The sequence below is a fragment of the Haliotis cracherodii genome, unplaced genomic scaffold (assembly GCF_022045235.1).
Source record: "Haliotis cracherodii isolate W230 unplaced genomic scaffold, xgHalCrac1.p SCAF_4, whole genome shotgun sequence".
Lineage (NCBI taxonomy): Eukaryota > Metazoa > Mollusca > Gastropoda > Lepetellida > Haliotidae > Haliotis > Haliotis cracherodii.
Window position 1 is genome coordinate 31,751,400 of NW_027266297.1, and position 16,161 is coordinate 31,767,560.

Genomic DNA, 16,161 nt, shown 5'->3' on the forward strand with positions numbered 1-16,161 from the left:
AACCGGCGTTAAGACTAACTCACTCACGCACTACCACTGGTGGAAAGCTAGCACGAAAAGCGTCAACCAGAACCGTTGTAAACATCACGTAAGAAATGTGGACAACCTAATTACTTTTCACTCGACCTGGATATGAACGTTACCTCGCCTGGTGTGGTCTCACCACGTCAACACTACATCATTGTCTGGTCTATAGTTTACTTATGTTGATATAATGTCATACGGCTGTCGATGAGTAAAACCCTTCTGTACAGCATTGTAAATATGAACGTATTGATCATTAACATTATGAAAAGTATTTGTCCAACGAAACGCCACCGTATAAACAACATTATGGTATTGGCAACACAACATATTACGAATAACATACCAATATGAGTAATTCTAAAGTGTCAACAAAAGGATTTGTATTTAATGTTTGGCAGTTGCGTGACATATTTGTTGTGTGTCACGGGTCAGAGAGGTACAAGGAGTCAACACGTTGCACTTCCTTGTTGGTTCTTATTGCAAGGTAGCTGTTGATTCAACCGTGGTGAAGCTGTCGTCGACAATGTTAGGATTGGTGCTGATGCTGCTTCACCTTGCAGTAATTCATTCTGAACTGGGTATGTTCTTAGTATTTTCTTTCTTCTAATTAGACACTGCTCATCGCCTAAAAGCTAGTTCAATACATGTACTACTTGTATTTGAATCATTGTGTGTTTAATATCAGAGTATATACGCAGTGTTGGATCAGGATATTCGTAGTTAAGCATTAACGAGGGGTATTTGACAGATCTTAATATCAGATTTACTTCATTTGCGTTAATAAGGTACTTATTTTGCAACGATTTGCGTATAATCTTCAAACCGTTTGTGTGTGATAAGGTCCACTGTAAGTATGAAGCCACCGCGGCCATTATGACATTCGAGCGTCTGCACGGTGACGCTTTGTGCGGGCTCAATGGCTTGGCTTGAATCACCTTCAACTGCATGCTTTCTATCGATGAACACACATTCTACTTCCTTTGTAGAGAGGCATAGAAACAGGTACACTTAGAGCCAACATGTATGTCGTTTCATATTGCCAGTGTGCTACATTGCATATTGGTTTAGTAAGGAATGTCGTTTAAAAAAAGTTGTCTTCATCAAACACAAGTTCACATGCTTATATTTATTTTATTATTCTTATTTTACGACATTTCATGTGTTACCTAAACCACCTACGTATTCATGTATAATGGATCTGCCCAGCATTTGTATGAATTATGTGTTATGCTTGTAACTATATTATACATGTTATTTTTAAAAAATCAACGCCAGAGAATAACCAGTGTTGATTATCAGCTGAAATAGATTTCATTGGGTGTAAAAGGTGAGGTGAGGTGAAATGGGGTTTAACGTCGCGTCCAATATCACGAAAATATCGTGAAAAACAGACTGATGACACTAGGTATTTGCCAAAAGAATGTTATATATAAATAAACAAACCAACGCCAGACAATAACCAGTATCGATTATCCGACGAAACAGATTCCAATGGGCGTAAAAGGGAAACTAGAGGTGCAAATGATATGAATAGATTGCTGAAAACCAGTGATCACACCAGGTGTTTGCGAAAAGGGTAAGAATGTCCTGCTCAACGGGCAGCACCCGCCACCCGGAATACTAATCATCAGTCGTCATGGAAGGATATGACATCATTTATTGAGGAGATGACTTACTGTGTTTTCAATTCATATGTTTCAAATCGTTACATGTAAACCAAATTCGAAACCGAACGTGTTACATGAAGTTAATGATCCGTCAGACAATAAGAATTTGAAAGCATGGTGACGCGATAGACATGACGTCACACTATGCAATATAGTAGGGCCAATGTAAATCTGTGTTGTTGTTATAATACACTCATTCAATGTTTTTTTCGTCGGGTTTCTGTCTAAAATGTTTGCCATAGATGTTGATAATGTTCTAGCATCGCAAACACAGTATTTCAAAGCGTATTTTAAGTAAGATGATTATTTGAAAATGACTACCGGTCAAGTTTGTTCAAGAAATGCTTTCAACTTCAATGCTTTCAACTTTATATATTTTCTTTCGCGCTGATGCGGCCATCAGCGTGTATCGTAGATGCGATAACGCTGATGGACCAATCAGAATTCATGATTCTAAAATGTCATGATTGAATTATCCATGATGACGTCATGTATAGTTTGACGGACACCGTGATCTCGTTGCCACAGCGTCTAACCGCAAAGCCAACGGTCGCAGATTCGATCACCGGCCGCGTCATACCAAAAGGCGTAAAAAAATATACTTGTTCTTACCCTCCATGGTGCTCAGCGTTAATGGAAAAAAACAGGGAATGGTCGACTTGGAGTCATTAAACTGTGTCAGAGTGGGATATTCATGTTTAACTGCGGCATGGTATCTCAGTATGCTGGCACTATAAAACCGGTATTAGGTCAAACTAGTACAATCAGCGAACGCACAGGGATAGACGCACGCACGCTAGCACGCATGCACGTGTACATCGCTTCCGCCTTTTATAAATTCAATACTCTGGAACGCGACAACCGGATGCTAACTGGTAAGCTTTTACGACAGACATAGAATCTGGTGACCTCTTCTACGCCTGAATCTCAACCAGGTATTCTTTGTTTGTTTGTTTGTTGTTTAACGCCGCACTCAGCAATATTCCAGCTATATGACGGCGGTCTGTAAAATAATCGAGTCTGGACCAGACAATCAAGTGATTGACATCATGAGCATCGATCCACGTTATTGGGATCGATGACAAGTATCAGCCTTTTACGGCAAGTATGGGTTGATGAAGACCTGTTCAAACCCGGAATCTTCACGGGTCTCAACCAGGTATTCATTTATTAAGGTAAGTACAGTAGAGCTTCCACAACGCAGGTACTTCCGGATTGACGATACTTCAATGAACTCTTCATTGTCGTTGTAACACCTGGCTTGTACTTTCAGTGAATATTGCATTAAACAAGTCGACAACAACAATGAGTTCAGGTCGTATAACTAACGACGGACATTTGGCTGTGGACGGCAACACCAGCAACATCAGCTGCATCTCGTTGTTCCCATACAACTGGCTGCGGATTGACTTTGATGCGACCATGAAGGTGCATGCTATTACACTGCACCCAGGATCACAGTGTGAGTTGGAACGTATATTTGAAGCATTATTTGAAACAATATGAAATAGGGGAAATGTACAGATCGAGCGCAGTATATTGTCATGATTGTAGCTGTGGGACATTTATTTGTGACGTGTATACATCATGCACATTGCTTTGACACATTCATGGTACATTACATGTTCTGCAAATTGGGAAACATATCATAGAAAATATAACTATTTTGGGAGTATTTATTGTACTTTGACTTTGAAAACACGAATTAAACAGTCAGATATAATCCATCAGGTCCTTTTTTTTAAATTCCTGCCCTTTTAAAAAAAATCTCTAAACTGCATTTATGTACATGTCAATTTGTTTTATTTGCCATATCTAATCACATGAATGAGAAACACATACACATAAATGTGGCAATTTCAATTACACAAACAGACATACAATGGTTTTACGTGCGATATCTTTTGAATGATTATGATTTCATTTCGCAACAAATAACATGGACAAGAAGCACATATCTGCATGACAAAGTGATTGTGTTATTAAGGTTGACATACTGATGTTTTCTTTGAACAAACACGTTGAAACAGTCAGTGTAATTTCAGCCTCCAACGACATATACTGGAACAAAACAGAGGTGTACGTGTCTCCCAGACCAGAAATGACCCAGCCTCCTGATGCTGAACACCTGTGCAACCTTTCCAGCAACACAGAGGCATCCAGCTTGCACGGCTCGTGCAGAAAACAGGGACGCTTCGTCTTTGTCAGGAATACCTTCACGTCGAGCCTCAGTCTCTGTGAGGTCCAGGTGTATGGTGAGTAGCCCCGAGTTCACATAAAGACATACATATCTTTTTACGTCAGTAGGAGGAATCATAGGTTTTTTCTTGTTAGACGAATTAGGAAACACAAGTGCAAATATAACTTTGCAAACTGTGAGGATGTATGTGTTCTCACAGATATAACGTGACCACCCGAACGTAGGTTGGAAAAAGTTATTTGCAGGTGGTACCAAGTTATTGCCCAACTGAAATCCAGGATCCAGCCGAGCTACGACTCGCGGAAAGTCTAATAGAACATAGTTATGAAGAACATGTTTTTGTGAGTACATAACATTGACGGAGATATTTCCTTTCAACCATCAAATAACAATGTACCCTACCAAAGAACACGGGAGCCCCAGAACATTGGTTAACCTTGCACCCTACCCTACAACATCAATTAACTTTGTACCTTACGCAATATGACCAGCTCTACCCCAACTTAGGACATAAACCCACATTGAATACTAACATAGAACATCAGATTACCTTGACAACTACCTTATAACACCAGCTGACCTTGAGACCTACCTTATAACACCAGCTGACCTTGAGACCTACCTTATAACACCAGCTGATCTTGACACCTACCTTATAACACAAGCTGATCTTGACACCTACCTTATAACACCAGCTGACCTTGACACCTAACTTATAACACAAGCCGACCTTGAGACCTACCTTATAACACCAGCTGACCTTGACACCTACCTTATAACACCCTCTGACCTTGAGACCTACCTTATAACACCAGCTGACCTTGAGACCTACCTTACAACACCAGGCGACTTTGAGACCTACCTAATAACACCAGCTGACCTTGAGACCTACCTTACAACACCAGGCGACTTTGAGACCTACCTTATAACACCAGCTGACCTTGACACCTACCTTATAACACCCTCTGACCTTGACACCTACCTTATAACACCAGCTGACCTTGACACCTACCTAATAACTTGATCTCATCTCGCACCCTAGATTGAAACAACAGTTAACCTTGAAACCCGTCTAAACAATCAGCTCACCATGCATCCTACCTGAGAACATCAATTAACTTTGGATCCTACCTTAGAACACAAGTTCGCCATGCACCCTGCCATTGATCATCAGCAACCTATGGCTATGGCTAATCCAGCTACAGCTAAACTTACACAAATGGGCTTCCCTTGTACATTAACACCACAACTAACTCGAGATCCTTGTACTGCCCTTGTCCGTTTTGGCATTCTACCGTTGTCTCCTCCTCTGTCTCCCAGTGTGTACAAAGGGCAGCTATGGGGCTGAGTGTTCACAGAGCTGCGGGTACTGTGGAGGGGGATCCTGTGATGCAGATACCGGCGTGTGTGGAGGCGGAGGCTGCATGGCGGGGTATTCAGGAAGCAACTGCGACATCCATCGGCCTGATCCAGGTAACTCTACAATTATTGGTGAAAGGCCACGATGTATAGCTATGAAAACCAAACAGGGACGTCACATGACGTTTGAAGTCTCTACCATAGACATTCTCCTTTTAATTATGCACGCATAGATTTTCCCAATAGCTTACCGTTGTAATGTTTTTAACTCGGTACGTTCTTCCCTGCTTTGAAAAGACTTTTCCAACTATGGCGGTCTAATATATCCTCGTAGAAGATCTGCTGCCAATATCATTGCGCCTTTTGTTGGAGGGGGGCACTGGTGGCCAAGTCGTCTAAGGCGCCGCGATTTACTGTACAGAGTTGCGTCCCTTGGGCACGCCAGAAACCTACGATTGTGGTTCGAATCACGGTTCGCCCCGAGTATGTTTCTAGGTTTGTCAGCACCATACCCGTGCTCGGGGGTTTCACCGAAGTGGAAAACGTCTGAGACCTGCATCACTTCAGGCGTTCCTCCCACATTAAGCTGACAGGCCGTGATATGACTGGAGTACTGTTAAAAGCGGCGTTAAACCCAACTCACTCACTCCTTTGGTTGGCTATAAGTCTAATCTCCGATATTGCTGGAATATCGCCCAAAGCGGCGTAAAACCATACTCACTCACTCACTCACTCACCGATTAAGTTTAAGCTGTAATATCCTCATGTTTCTGTTCAGGGATGTCAGCGCCCGTTGCTGGTGTCATTGGGGCCGTCATCGTCCTGCTCGTCATTGCAGCGATTGTGGCTGCAGTATTCTGCTATTTCTACTGCATGGAAAGAAGGTGAGAACCGAATTACACGCGTATGCTGTTTGTTTGTTTGTTTGTTGTTAACGCCGCTGCGGTCTGTAATTAATCGAATCTGGACCAGACAATCCAGTGACTGACATCATGAGCATCGATCTACGCAATCTGGATACGATGACATGTATCAACCAAGTCAGCGAGTCTGACCACCTGATCAAGTTAATAGCCTCTTACGACAAGCATAGTCGCCCTTTATGGTAAGCATGGGTTGCTGAAGACCATTTCTACCCCGAATCTTCGCGGGTCACACGCGTATGAATCTTTAATATAGTTTTAGTTGAATAATGTGACTCAAGGAGATATACCTTGTTGATTAATCCATTGATACAAGTATCCATGAAGGTGGAATGTGAATTATGTTGATCAATGTTTACGTTTTATAGAAGGACTGTGACTACATGTGGCTTTTTCGGTGAACGACAATACTTCTTATAACCTCAGGGAGGCACGATTTGATTCTGGCAACTTTGTAAGGAGCAACTGTGCTCTTGTAGCCTAGAAGGAACTGTGAGCCTGAGCGAGTTTTGACGTTGTAGCCTTGTGAGCAAGCAGTATTGAGTATAGCGACCCTAAAACAGATGTTTTGATGCACTGTACTAGTCCATCGAATAAGAATTGAAAAGAGGAATTGTAACTCTTCTTTTTTCAATCATTTTTTTACGAAGCCGGTGTTAAAATTTACCGATTGTAAACATGTACTCACAATTGACACAAGTTTCGTAAAATCATTAATCCGTCCAGTGGCAATCTCCGTTTTGCAACACGCCTGATCATGTTTGCTGTGCAGAGTTGCTTCCCTTAGGCGTGGTTGAACCCGAATTATGTTTCTTGTTTTGTCAGTACCATACCCGCGCTCGTGGTGTTCACCAAAGTGATATACGTCTCAGACCAGCATCACTTCGGGCTATTGTTACATATCAAGCTGTGGGGAGTATTACTGCGATAATGTTCAATGCGGGGTTAAATCAAACTCACTCACTCACTTGGACAGTTGAACCTATTACCAATCGACCATACCGATACTCCTATGAAACACTGCAATGATACAACAAACAGGCCAGGATAAGGGCATTTGTGCGTTAATGAATGTAGTTTAATGCCACAGTCAGTACTTTTCCTGTATATATCGCGAGTCGTGTCCAGGTGACCCAGTGAATGATAGCAATCCACAATCCACACGAGGGGTGGTCGGGAGCCTAGTGGTTAAAGCGTTAGCTCGTCACGCCGAAGACCCGGGTTCGATCCTCGACATGGGTAAAATGTGTGAAGTCCATTTCTGATATTGCTGGAATATTGCTAAAAGCGACGTAAAACCATACTCACTCACTCAATCCACACGATGACACACAATCACCCACGTCACCCAATGCAACCAACTGATCCTCATTAGTCGACTCTTACGACATCCATGGGGTTCTGTGCAGTGACAGTAGTCTAGGGTAAGGTAGAACAAAAAGCATCTTCCCGAGGCAAGGGTGTCAACTAACTATAAAAGTCCAGTTTCCACCCTTGCCGAGCTAGCCTGGAATGTCCCTGCTCGATCGTAGCGCCACCAGTGGCTATTACGAGTTATGTCCCTTCTTTGTTCCTCCAATTGACTAATCAGATTCCGCCTCTCAGATCACTTGCAATTGCTTCAAACAAAATGGTGGCGCCCAGTCAAGTCGATAATCAAGATTTATATTGTAATAAAACGAGTCTTACGAGCTGACGTGGTTGATGCGTGTCATCGTATCCCTATTGCGTGGATCGCTGCTCATGACGTCAATCACTGGATTGTGTGGTCCAGACTCGATTATTTTCAAACCGCCGTCGTATATAGTTGGAATATTGCTGAGCTCGGCGTTAAACAACAAACAAACAAAAAATTAACTCGCCAAGTGCGTCAAAACACTTGAGCACCTTGATTACAAACATGAAAAGATTTGCAAAATATCTGTCGCCGCCCATTTAGCGGTACACGGCATGTTGAAATCCATGTTGTTTACGAACCGAATGTCTGGTTCGTTACTCGTTAGTCCAGCCAAAATATAACTCCATAAATGTAGCCTAGTTCGGCAAGGGTGGAAACTGGACTGTTATAGTCAGTTAAAGCCCTTGACCCGGGAGGATGGACAAAGAGAACTTTTTATTATACTGTGACAGCGACGTTTCGGTATAGATCCTTATAGCCTTGTCAAGCAAGGCTCAATAAGAGACATGGTACAGAATATATATGGTAGGTGGAGGATTAACAGTAACAACAACTGCATATATGACCGAGATTAACATGAGTAGGTTAGATAATGACAACAGAAGGATAACACATAAGGCAGCCAATAAGACAGGAAGCCACTTAAATGGGATAAAGTATGCATGGGTGGGGTGATTATTGCTTGAGTTCATAGTTGGCGGACGGGATGAAATAGCTTAATCTTTGTTCATTGATAGTTTTCGGAGGCGAATGTGGACGGCTTCTGTTAGTTCTCTTTCAGTGAAGTCATAGACTTCAAAACTAAAAGAAACAGTCCACTAAAAGAAAACTTTACAGTAAACAAAGCAGTTGTTATCCATAAATTGTGTCTACTTTGTCATCCGTCAACGTCTAAGTAATGCCAATCAAATATGTTATCAACAATGTCTTTCATAATTAAACAAGAACTTTACAACGTTAAATAAACCCATAGACCTCCGTAATGTTAGAACCGCCTCCGTAGTCTAGTGGATAGATCGTCGACTCTGGGAGCGAAAGGTGGTTGGTTCGATTCCCAACGGCTAAACACCAAAATACGTCAAAAGATGGCACTTGTTGTTTCTCTGCCTGTCCCTTGGCATTAAGGCTGTGAAACAAGAACTGGTCTCAGTATACTGTGTCTGAGAGGGGTAAGTGCAATAATCTTCAACACGACGTTAAACCCCATTTCACCTCATCTCACGAACCTTAACGTCACCTTGTGTTTTCCCAGAGGGGCTGCTGCGATCAGTCGTCAACAGTCAGTAGCACCGAACGGTCATAACAACAGTCTTCGAGACAGATTACGTCGAAGTCGGGTAGGCCTTGTCTTTACAAGTCTCTTGAGACCGAGAGAACCGACTGTGTCCGAGGCAACTGATGCTCAACGGAGACATGTGAAAAGCACCCATCAACCAGCGAGGTCCGATGTGAACAGTAGTTCTGTCCTAAAGAAGTCAGTAAGGTATGTGAATGTGTTTTAAAAAACGCGTCGCACAGATTGTACCATCAATATTCTCGTAACAAAATGGTAGAGGGCGATCTAAGTTGTGGTAAATTGTGCCCAGTCCTTTTTATGTGAGTTAATTATGTTTAAATTAAAATTAAAATTAACAAAATGCTATAAAACTTGGATATTCAAACATCCATGTAACAGAATTAGATCAGTATCTTTATACATTCAATGAAGGTGACAGTCACTGAATCCATACGTGCAAAGTGACCATGACTGAAATCATTGGTAACCATGCATGACTGATGCCGTAAGTAACCACCACTGATATCATTGGTAACCATGCATGACTGATGCCATAAGTGACCATCACCGATATCTTTGATAACCATGCATGACTGATGCCATAAGTGACCATCACTGATATCTTTGATAACCATGCATGACTGATGCCGTAAGTAACCACCACTGATATCATTGGTAACCATGCATGACTGATGCCATAAGTGACCATCACCGATATCTTTGATAACCATGCATGACTGATGCCATAAGTGACCATCACTGATATCTTTGATAACCATGCATGACTGATGCCATAAGTTATCGTCACTGATATCATTGGTAACCATGCATGACTGATGCCATAAGTGACCATCACTGATATCTTTGGTAACAATGCATCACTGATATCTTTGGTAACCATGCATGACTGATGCCATAAGTGACCATCACTGATATCTTTGGTAACCATGCATGACTGATGCTATAAGTTACCGTCACTGATATCATTTGTAACCATGCATGACTGATGTTATAAGTTACCGTCACTGATATCATTGGTAACCATGCATCACTGATATCTTTGGTAACCATGCATGACTGATGCCATACCGTGACCAACATTGCTGATTCCATATGTGACCATCCCTGATGTGATTGGTGACAATCACTGATGCCATACCGGACCATCCCTGGTGCCATAATGGTGACAATCACTGATGACATACAGGCCCACCATCACTGATGCCATAACGGACCATCCCTGGTGCCATAATGGTGACAATCACTGATGACATACAGGCCCACCATCACTGATGCCATAACGGACCATCCCTGGTGCCATAATGGTGACAATCCCTGATCACATACAGGACTACCATCATTGAGTGAGTGAGTGAGTGAGTGAGTATAGTTTTACGCCGCTTTTAGCAATATTCCAGCAATATCACGGCGGGGGACACCAGAAATGGGCTTCACACATTGTACCCATGTCGGGAATCTAACCCGGGTTTTCGGCGTGATGAGCGAACGCTTTAACCACTAGGCTACCCGACCGTCCCCACCATCATTGATGACATACGGGACCCTAGTGCCATAATGGTGACAATCACTGATGCCATACGGCCCCACAATCACTGATGACATACGGGACCCTAGTGCCATAATGGTGACAATCATTGGTGACATACAGGACCATCCCTGGTGCCATAATGGTGACAATCACTGATGACATACAGGACCACCATCACTGATGCCACACCGGACCCTGGTGCCATAATGGTGTTAATCACTGATGACATACAGGACCACCATCACTGATGACATACAGGACCACCATCACTGATGACATACCGGACCCTGGTGCCATAATGGTGACAAGACGTGTCCATTACCTGCCATACATGACCATGACACATGATATGGGGCGGTGGGGTAATAACAATAATAACTAAGTATTTCTTAAGCGCTGGTATCCAGTTAAGAAAACTGCTCAAAAGCGCTGGCAGGAAACTCTAACGCAGATGGGGTTCTACTACAAGTAAGTGTTCCTGAAGAGGTAGGTCTTCAGTCTGTCTGGAAGCTGCCCAGGTCTTGGGAACTTCTTACGTCAAGTAGTAGGCTGTTCCACAACATTGGAGCTGCCCGTGCAAAGTAGCGCTTACCAAATCTGGTTGTTCGTGACGTGGGTATGCACAGTAACTGATCTAGGTTCATTCACACAAATCATGTTCTTGATATATGCTGGTGCAAGACCTTGTCTTGCTTTGAATACAATGTGAGAACCGTGTACTTGATACGGCCCACCACCTTAAGCCAGTGAAGGTCCTTTAATATTGGTTTGATGTGATCTCGTCTTTTTGTCTTTGTGACTAGCCGTGCAGCGCAGTTCTGGGTACGCTGGAGATTTGCTTAGGGATGATGTGGTAGGCCAAGAAGCAAAGCATTACATTAGTCAAAATGTGAACTTACACATGCCTGTACTAATGTTGCAGCGGTCTTTGTGTTAATGAACCTACGGATCTGGCTGGTGTTTCTCTTGTTGACGTGGGCCTTCTGGCACACTTTGCTTACATGGGACTCAGAGTAGAGTCAAATACTACTCCAAGATTCCCAGCCTCCTCACTTGGTTTGATGACAGGTAGCCAAGCGGTTAAAGTGTTCGCTCGTCACGCCCAACACCCGGGTTCCATTCCCCACATGGGAGCAATATGTGAAGCCCATTTCAGATATCCCTCGCAGCAATATTGCTGGAATATTTCTAAAAGCGGCGTAAATCCATACCCTCTTGCTAAACGATATAGGTGTCCATTCTGTTTTACCCCGCTCTCCAGCAAGCCACGACCGGTAACAAAGAATGGGTTTCATCATTCATCATCCCCCATGTTTTTAGTCGAACCCAGGTTTTCGACGAGACAGACCAACACTTTCGCCGCTACCCTGCTCGTCCACCAGGTTCAGCAATTAATTACAGAGGACAGAGGGGGCACGGGTGGCCCAGTCGTCTAAGGCGCCGCGATTCGCTGTGCAGAGTTGCGTCCTTTTGGCACGCCAGAAACCTTTGATTGTGGGTTAGAATCCCGTTTCGCCCCGAATATGTTTCTAGGTTTGTCAGCACCATACCCGTGCTCGTGGGCTTCACCGAGGTGGTAAACGTCTGAGACCTGCATCACTTCGGGCTTTCCTCCCACATTAAGCTGACACGCCGCGATATAACTGGAATACTGTTAAAAGCGGCGCTAAACCCAACTCACTCACACTACAGAGGACAAATACTGTCATACTTTGTTTCCAAATGCAGTGACAAGCCTGGCGCCGCCGTGAATGTGTCGAGCGCGAACAAGAGTCCGCCCACAGATCAAGTAAAACAGCCCGGATTTGAAAATACTGCATTTGAAGACGATGACTCTCAAATGTACGGTATACAAATAACAGCGCGTTATGTCTAGTGTTTAGGGGGAAAGGCATCAGGGCAACTAGTTTTTGTTTGCTTCTTTGTTGTTTAAAGCCGCAATCAGCAATATTCCAGCTATATGATGGCGGTCTGGAAATAATCGAGTCTGGACCAGAAAATCCAGAGATTGACATCATGAGCATCGATCCACGCCAAGTTAGCAGTTAATGATTACCCTATTTACATAAGGAGAATGTCATAGTTTGACCCTAATGGCGGGGCACAAACTACAACGTCGAGGCCTAACCCAAATGGACATTAGATCGCCTATACAGTCAAACACCGTCGTGTCGAACTTTGATGTGTCGAAATTATGGTTGTCTCGAAGTGAAAGATTGGTGCCCGCGTATTCCTTCTTTATTCATCATAATTTAACCTATGATGTGTCGAATCGGATGTCTCGACGTTACTGTTGTCTCGAAGTCATTTTCCAGTCCTAATCATGTACTTTCAGAACACATTTCTTCTGATAAGTCGATCGCGCTTTTTTTAAGTATTTTAAGTATTTTATAATTTTAGTAATTCACAAATTAAGAATTGTAAGTATTTTATAATTTTAGTAATTCACAAATGTACACATATTATGTCTGGTAATAGATTCAGTTAACTACTATAACATTATTGACAATAATGACAAAAGTAATGTTGGACATTTGTTTCATTTTCTTGCTGTTTGATTGTCGCATTTTTCATGTAATTCATGCTTCATGCCAATCAGTAAATGTATGCCAAGTTAATTTATCGGTTTTGTCGAACATCGGATAACTCGAAATATTTACGTAAGGTCTCTTCTACTTCGACACAACGGTGTTTGCGTGTATATTGAACTGACTGAAGCAGCTTTGAATTTGAATATACTCCACATTCTTGCTTGGCGTATTAGTATATGACTGAAGCAGCTTTGAATCTGAATATACTACACATTCTAGCTCATAGCCGCTGCATGTGTCCATATCCACGCTGTGAATCTTAACACAAATACGAAAGCCACTGTACGTCAAGGTTATTTGTTAAGCCCCCTTCTATTTGAGAAATCCATTAACGAACTGGCTGTTGAAGTTGAACAGAATTCTGGACCAGGAAAACAACTTCATCGTGATATTGCATATCTTGATATCCTCCTTGACTTTCTCATACTTTCATCTACAGGTACGAGGTGCCAATCCATGATCCTTTGGCGGAGTCTGAGTACCTTGCAATGGGAGCAGAAAATGTAACCGAAGAAGACTACGTAAACCAAGGGACAGATGCTGATGATGAAGACCAACCAGTGTATGAAGCTATGGAGTTTACAGGCGACACGAGTAATGTGCTGGCAGTATCTGAAGAAACGGACCACCCCAGCAAAGACGGAGAATGTTAGACTATCAGTTGACATGATATAAGTGTGTGAAAACACAGGCCTTTCTAGCAGCTCTCGAGACGATGAATGTTTGGCTATGTTTGACATGCAACAAGTGTATATGAAGACTCAGGCCTTTCTAGCAGCTGGGGGTGGTTTGGCATACCATCAGTGCATGATGACCAATTCTGCAGCTGCAGAGCTGCATGCAACGTATGTATGAAGACACAGCCTGTCTAGCAGAGACAGGGAATGTCTGAGTGTGAGTGAGTGAGTTGGGTTTAACGCCGCTTTTAACAGTATTCCAGTTAGCGTGTCAGCTTAATGTGGGAGGAAAGCCCGAGGTGATGCAGGTCTCAGACGTTTACCGCTTCGGTGAAACCCACGAGCACGGGTATGGTGCTGACAGAGAAACCTAGAAACATATTCGGGGCGAAACAGGATTCGAACCCACAATCACATGTTTCTGGCGTGCCCAAGGGACGAAACTCTGCACAGCGAATCGCGGCGCCTTAGGCGACTGGGCCATCCGTGCCCCCGGAATGTCTGAGAAAGTGTTAACATGCAAAAAATGAGTTATCTTCAAGTTATGACCAAGAGATTTCTATCATGTGTAGATAAAGTACATGCTAAACTATCATTTGAAATATAACTCGTTGATGAAGCTATTAGTTATCTAACGCAAATATAGAGAAAGTTAGGCTATTGGTAAACATATAGCTAGTGTATTGAGTTATGTAGAACTAGATCTATCTAGAAAAGTATTCACACACAGAACTGTGTTTAAATATATATTCAAATGCACACGTGCGTTTCTTTGCATTCAGGAAATGGATCTCGTCACTGTAACATTCGGCTGAAACTCTTCTTGGCTTTTCAACTATACTAAATACCAAGAGTTAAAAATGTCTTAAAGTAATTGAACTAATCACCAGTTTCAAAACAAAATATGTACATATTATACGCTCATTGTAAAATATTTGTTTCGGACATTTCAGTCGATACTTACAAATTTGTTTCTGACAGCCCAAGATGGCTAATGCTTCTAACTAGTACAGCTAATAAAAACGTGCCGTTGTCACACTTTAGAATACGACCACATACATGTTGTACTGACATATTAGAATTTGTAATGTGGACAAATGACTATTGACAGACGATAGGGCCCTATTTTTAGATCATAAATATTTCTGCATGTGATTCGTCGATCACATCAAATAGCATGTGTACCAAATGTTAGCTTTTATATAAAAAACTGTTTGTGGATATTACTTTGTCAGGTCCAAATTATATGTTTGTTTGTTGTTTAACGCCGCACTTAGCAGTGTTCCAGCTATATGACGGCTGTCTGTAAATAATTGAGTCTGGACCAGACAATACAGTGATTGACATCATGAGCATCGATCCAGGCAATTGGGATACATGACATGCATCAACCAAGTCAGCGAGTCTGTACACATTATACGACTGTCATCAGTCATACCAATACCGATATAAAAAGACATTTTAACAGTTTGCACTGTAATGGCCCTACTTAGCTGATTTGTCACTCCTTGCAACCACCTTTGAATATGGATATATGCCCAAACATGGGGATCGTTAACATTTCTATGCATACGCATTAGTCAAGTGTTGTTGGTATTGTGTGTGCTCACGTGCACACGTTCAATTTTGAGATAACAATTAATCCGATGTAGTTTTAGATATCACTAAATGGAATTATTGACAAAAAATAAATAGTGATATCATTCATGATTTGTGTTAAGTCATCATGAAAACCCTCTCCCGCCATCACGGTATTTGTATGTGTCATACATTTGTTCCTCATATGCTGAGTATATGGGCCTGAGAGGAAATAAAGTTATGTTCTGTTCTGTCAAGCCAATGGAAATCTGAGACCTCATGACAGATTTAGCGATGGATCGATAATGGTGTGGATTGGCATCACTATGAACGTGCGAATCCCATTCCATATTGCGTGTGGGTCGATGTTGTGTCTTTCAGGGTGCCGTTGTACAAAGCGATCTTAGCGCTAAGGTGATAGTAACTCCGATACCTTAACATAGACTTACGACAGTCGTAGCGCAAAGGTTGTTTTGTACAACGGCACCCACGACGACAACGCGCGTGTTCACCGTGCCCGTCAATGCTCACCCCCAGCAGCACCACAGCCATAGAATGCCATGGCTAGCAATCAGCCTTGACCTTTCCCACAATGAAAACGTCTGGGAAGACGTGTGTGTCAACGTCATATGCCGC

General features: G+C 42.5%; 1 protein-coding gene across 1 annotated transcript; it reads left to right on the forward strand.

The window, feature by feature from the left end:
* Positions 1 to 527: 527 nt before the first annotated feature.
* LOC139479811 (uncharacterized) lies at positions 528 to 15,570 on the forward strand. Its single transcript, XM_071262691.1, has 8 exons — positions 528 to 605; positions 2,968 to 3,156; positions 3,740 to 3,949; positions 5,215 to 5,367; positions 6,032 to 6,137; positions 9,107 to 9,337; positions 12,408 to 12,521; positions 13,710 to 15,570. Exons 1-8 carry the CDS (start codon positions 551 to 553, stop codon positions 13,921 to 13,923), a joined length of 1,272 nt encoding a protein of 423 aa, XP_071118792.1. The 5' UTR covers positions 528 to 550; the 3' UTR covers positions 13,924 to 15,570.
* Positions 15,571 to 16,161: the final 591 nt, after the last annotated feature.

Coding starts and splice junctions, on each gene's coding strand:
- LOC139479811 (XM_071262691.1), top strand. CDS start 551: ATGTTAGGATTGGTGCTGATGCTGCTTCACCTTGCAGTAATTCATTCT. Junction 606..2,967: donor AGTAATTCATTCTGAACTGG/GTATGTTCTTAG, acceptor TTGTACTTTCAG/TGAATATTGCATTAAACAAG. Junction 9,338..12,407: donor GTCCTAAAGAAGTCAGTAAG/GTATGTGAATGT, acceptor TTCCAAATGCAG/TGACAAGCCTGGCGCCGCCG.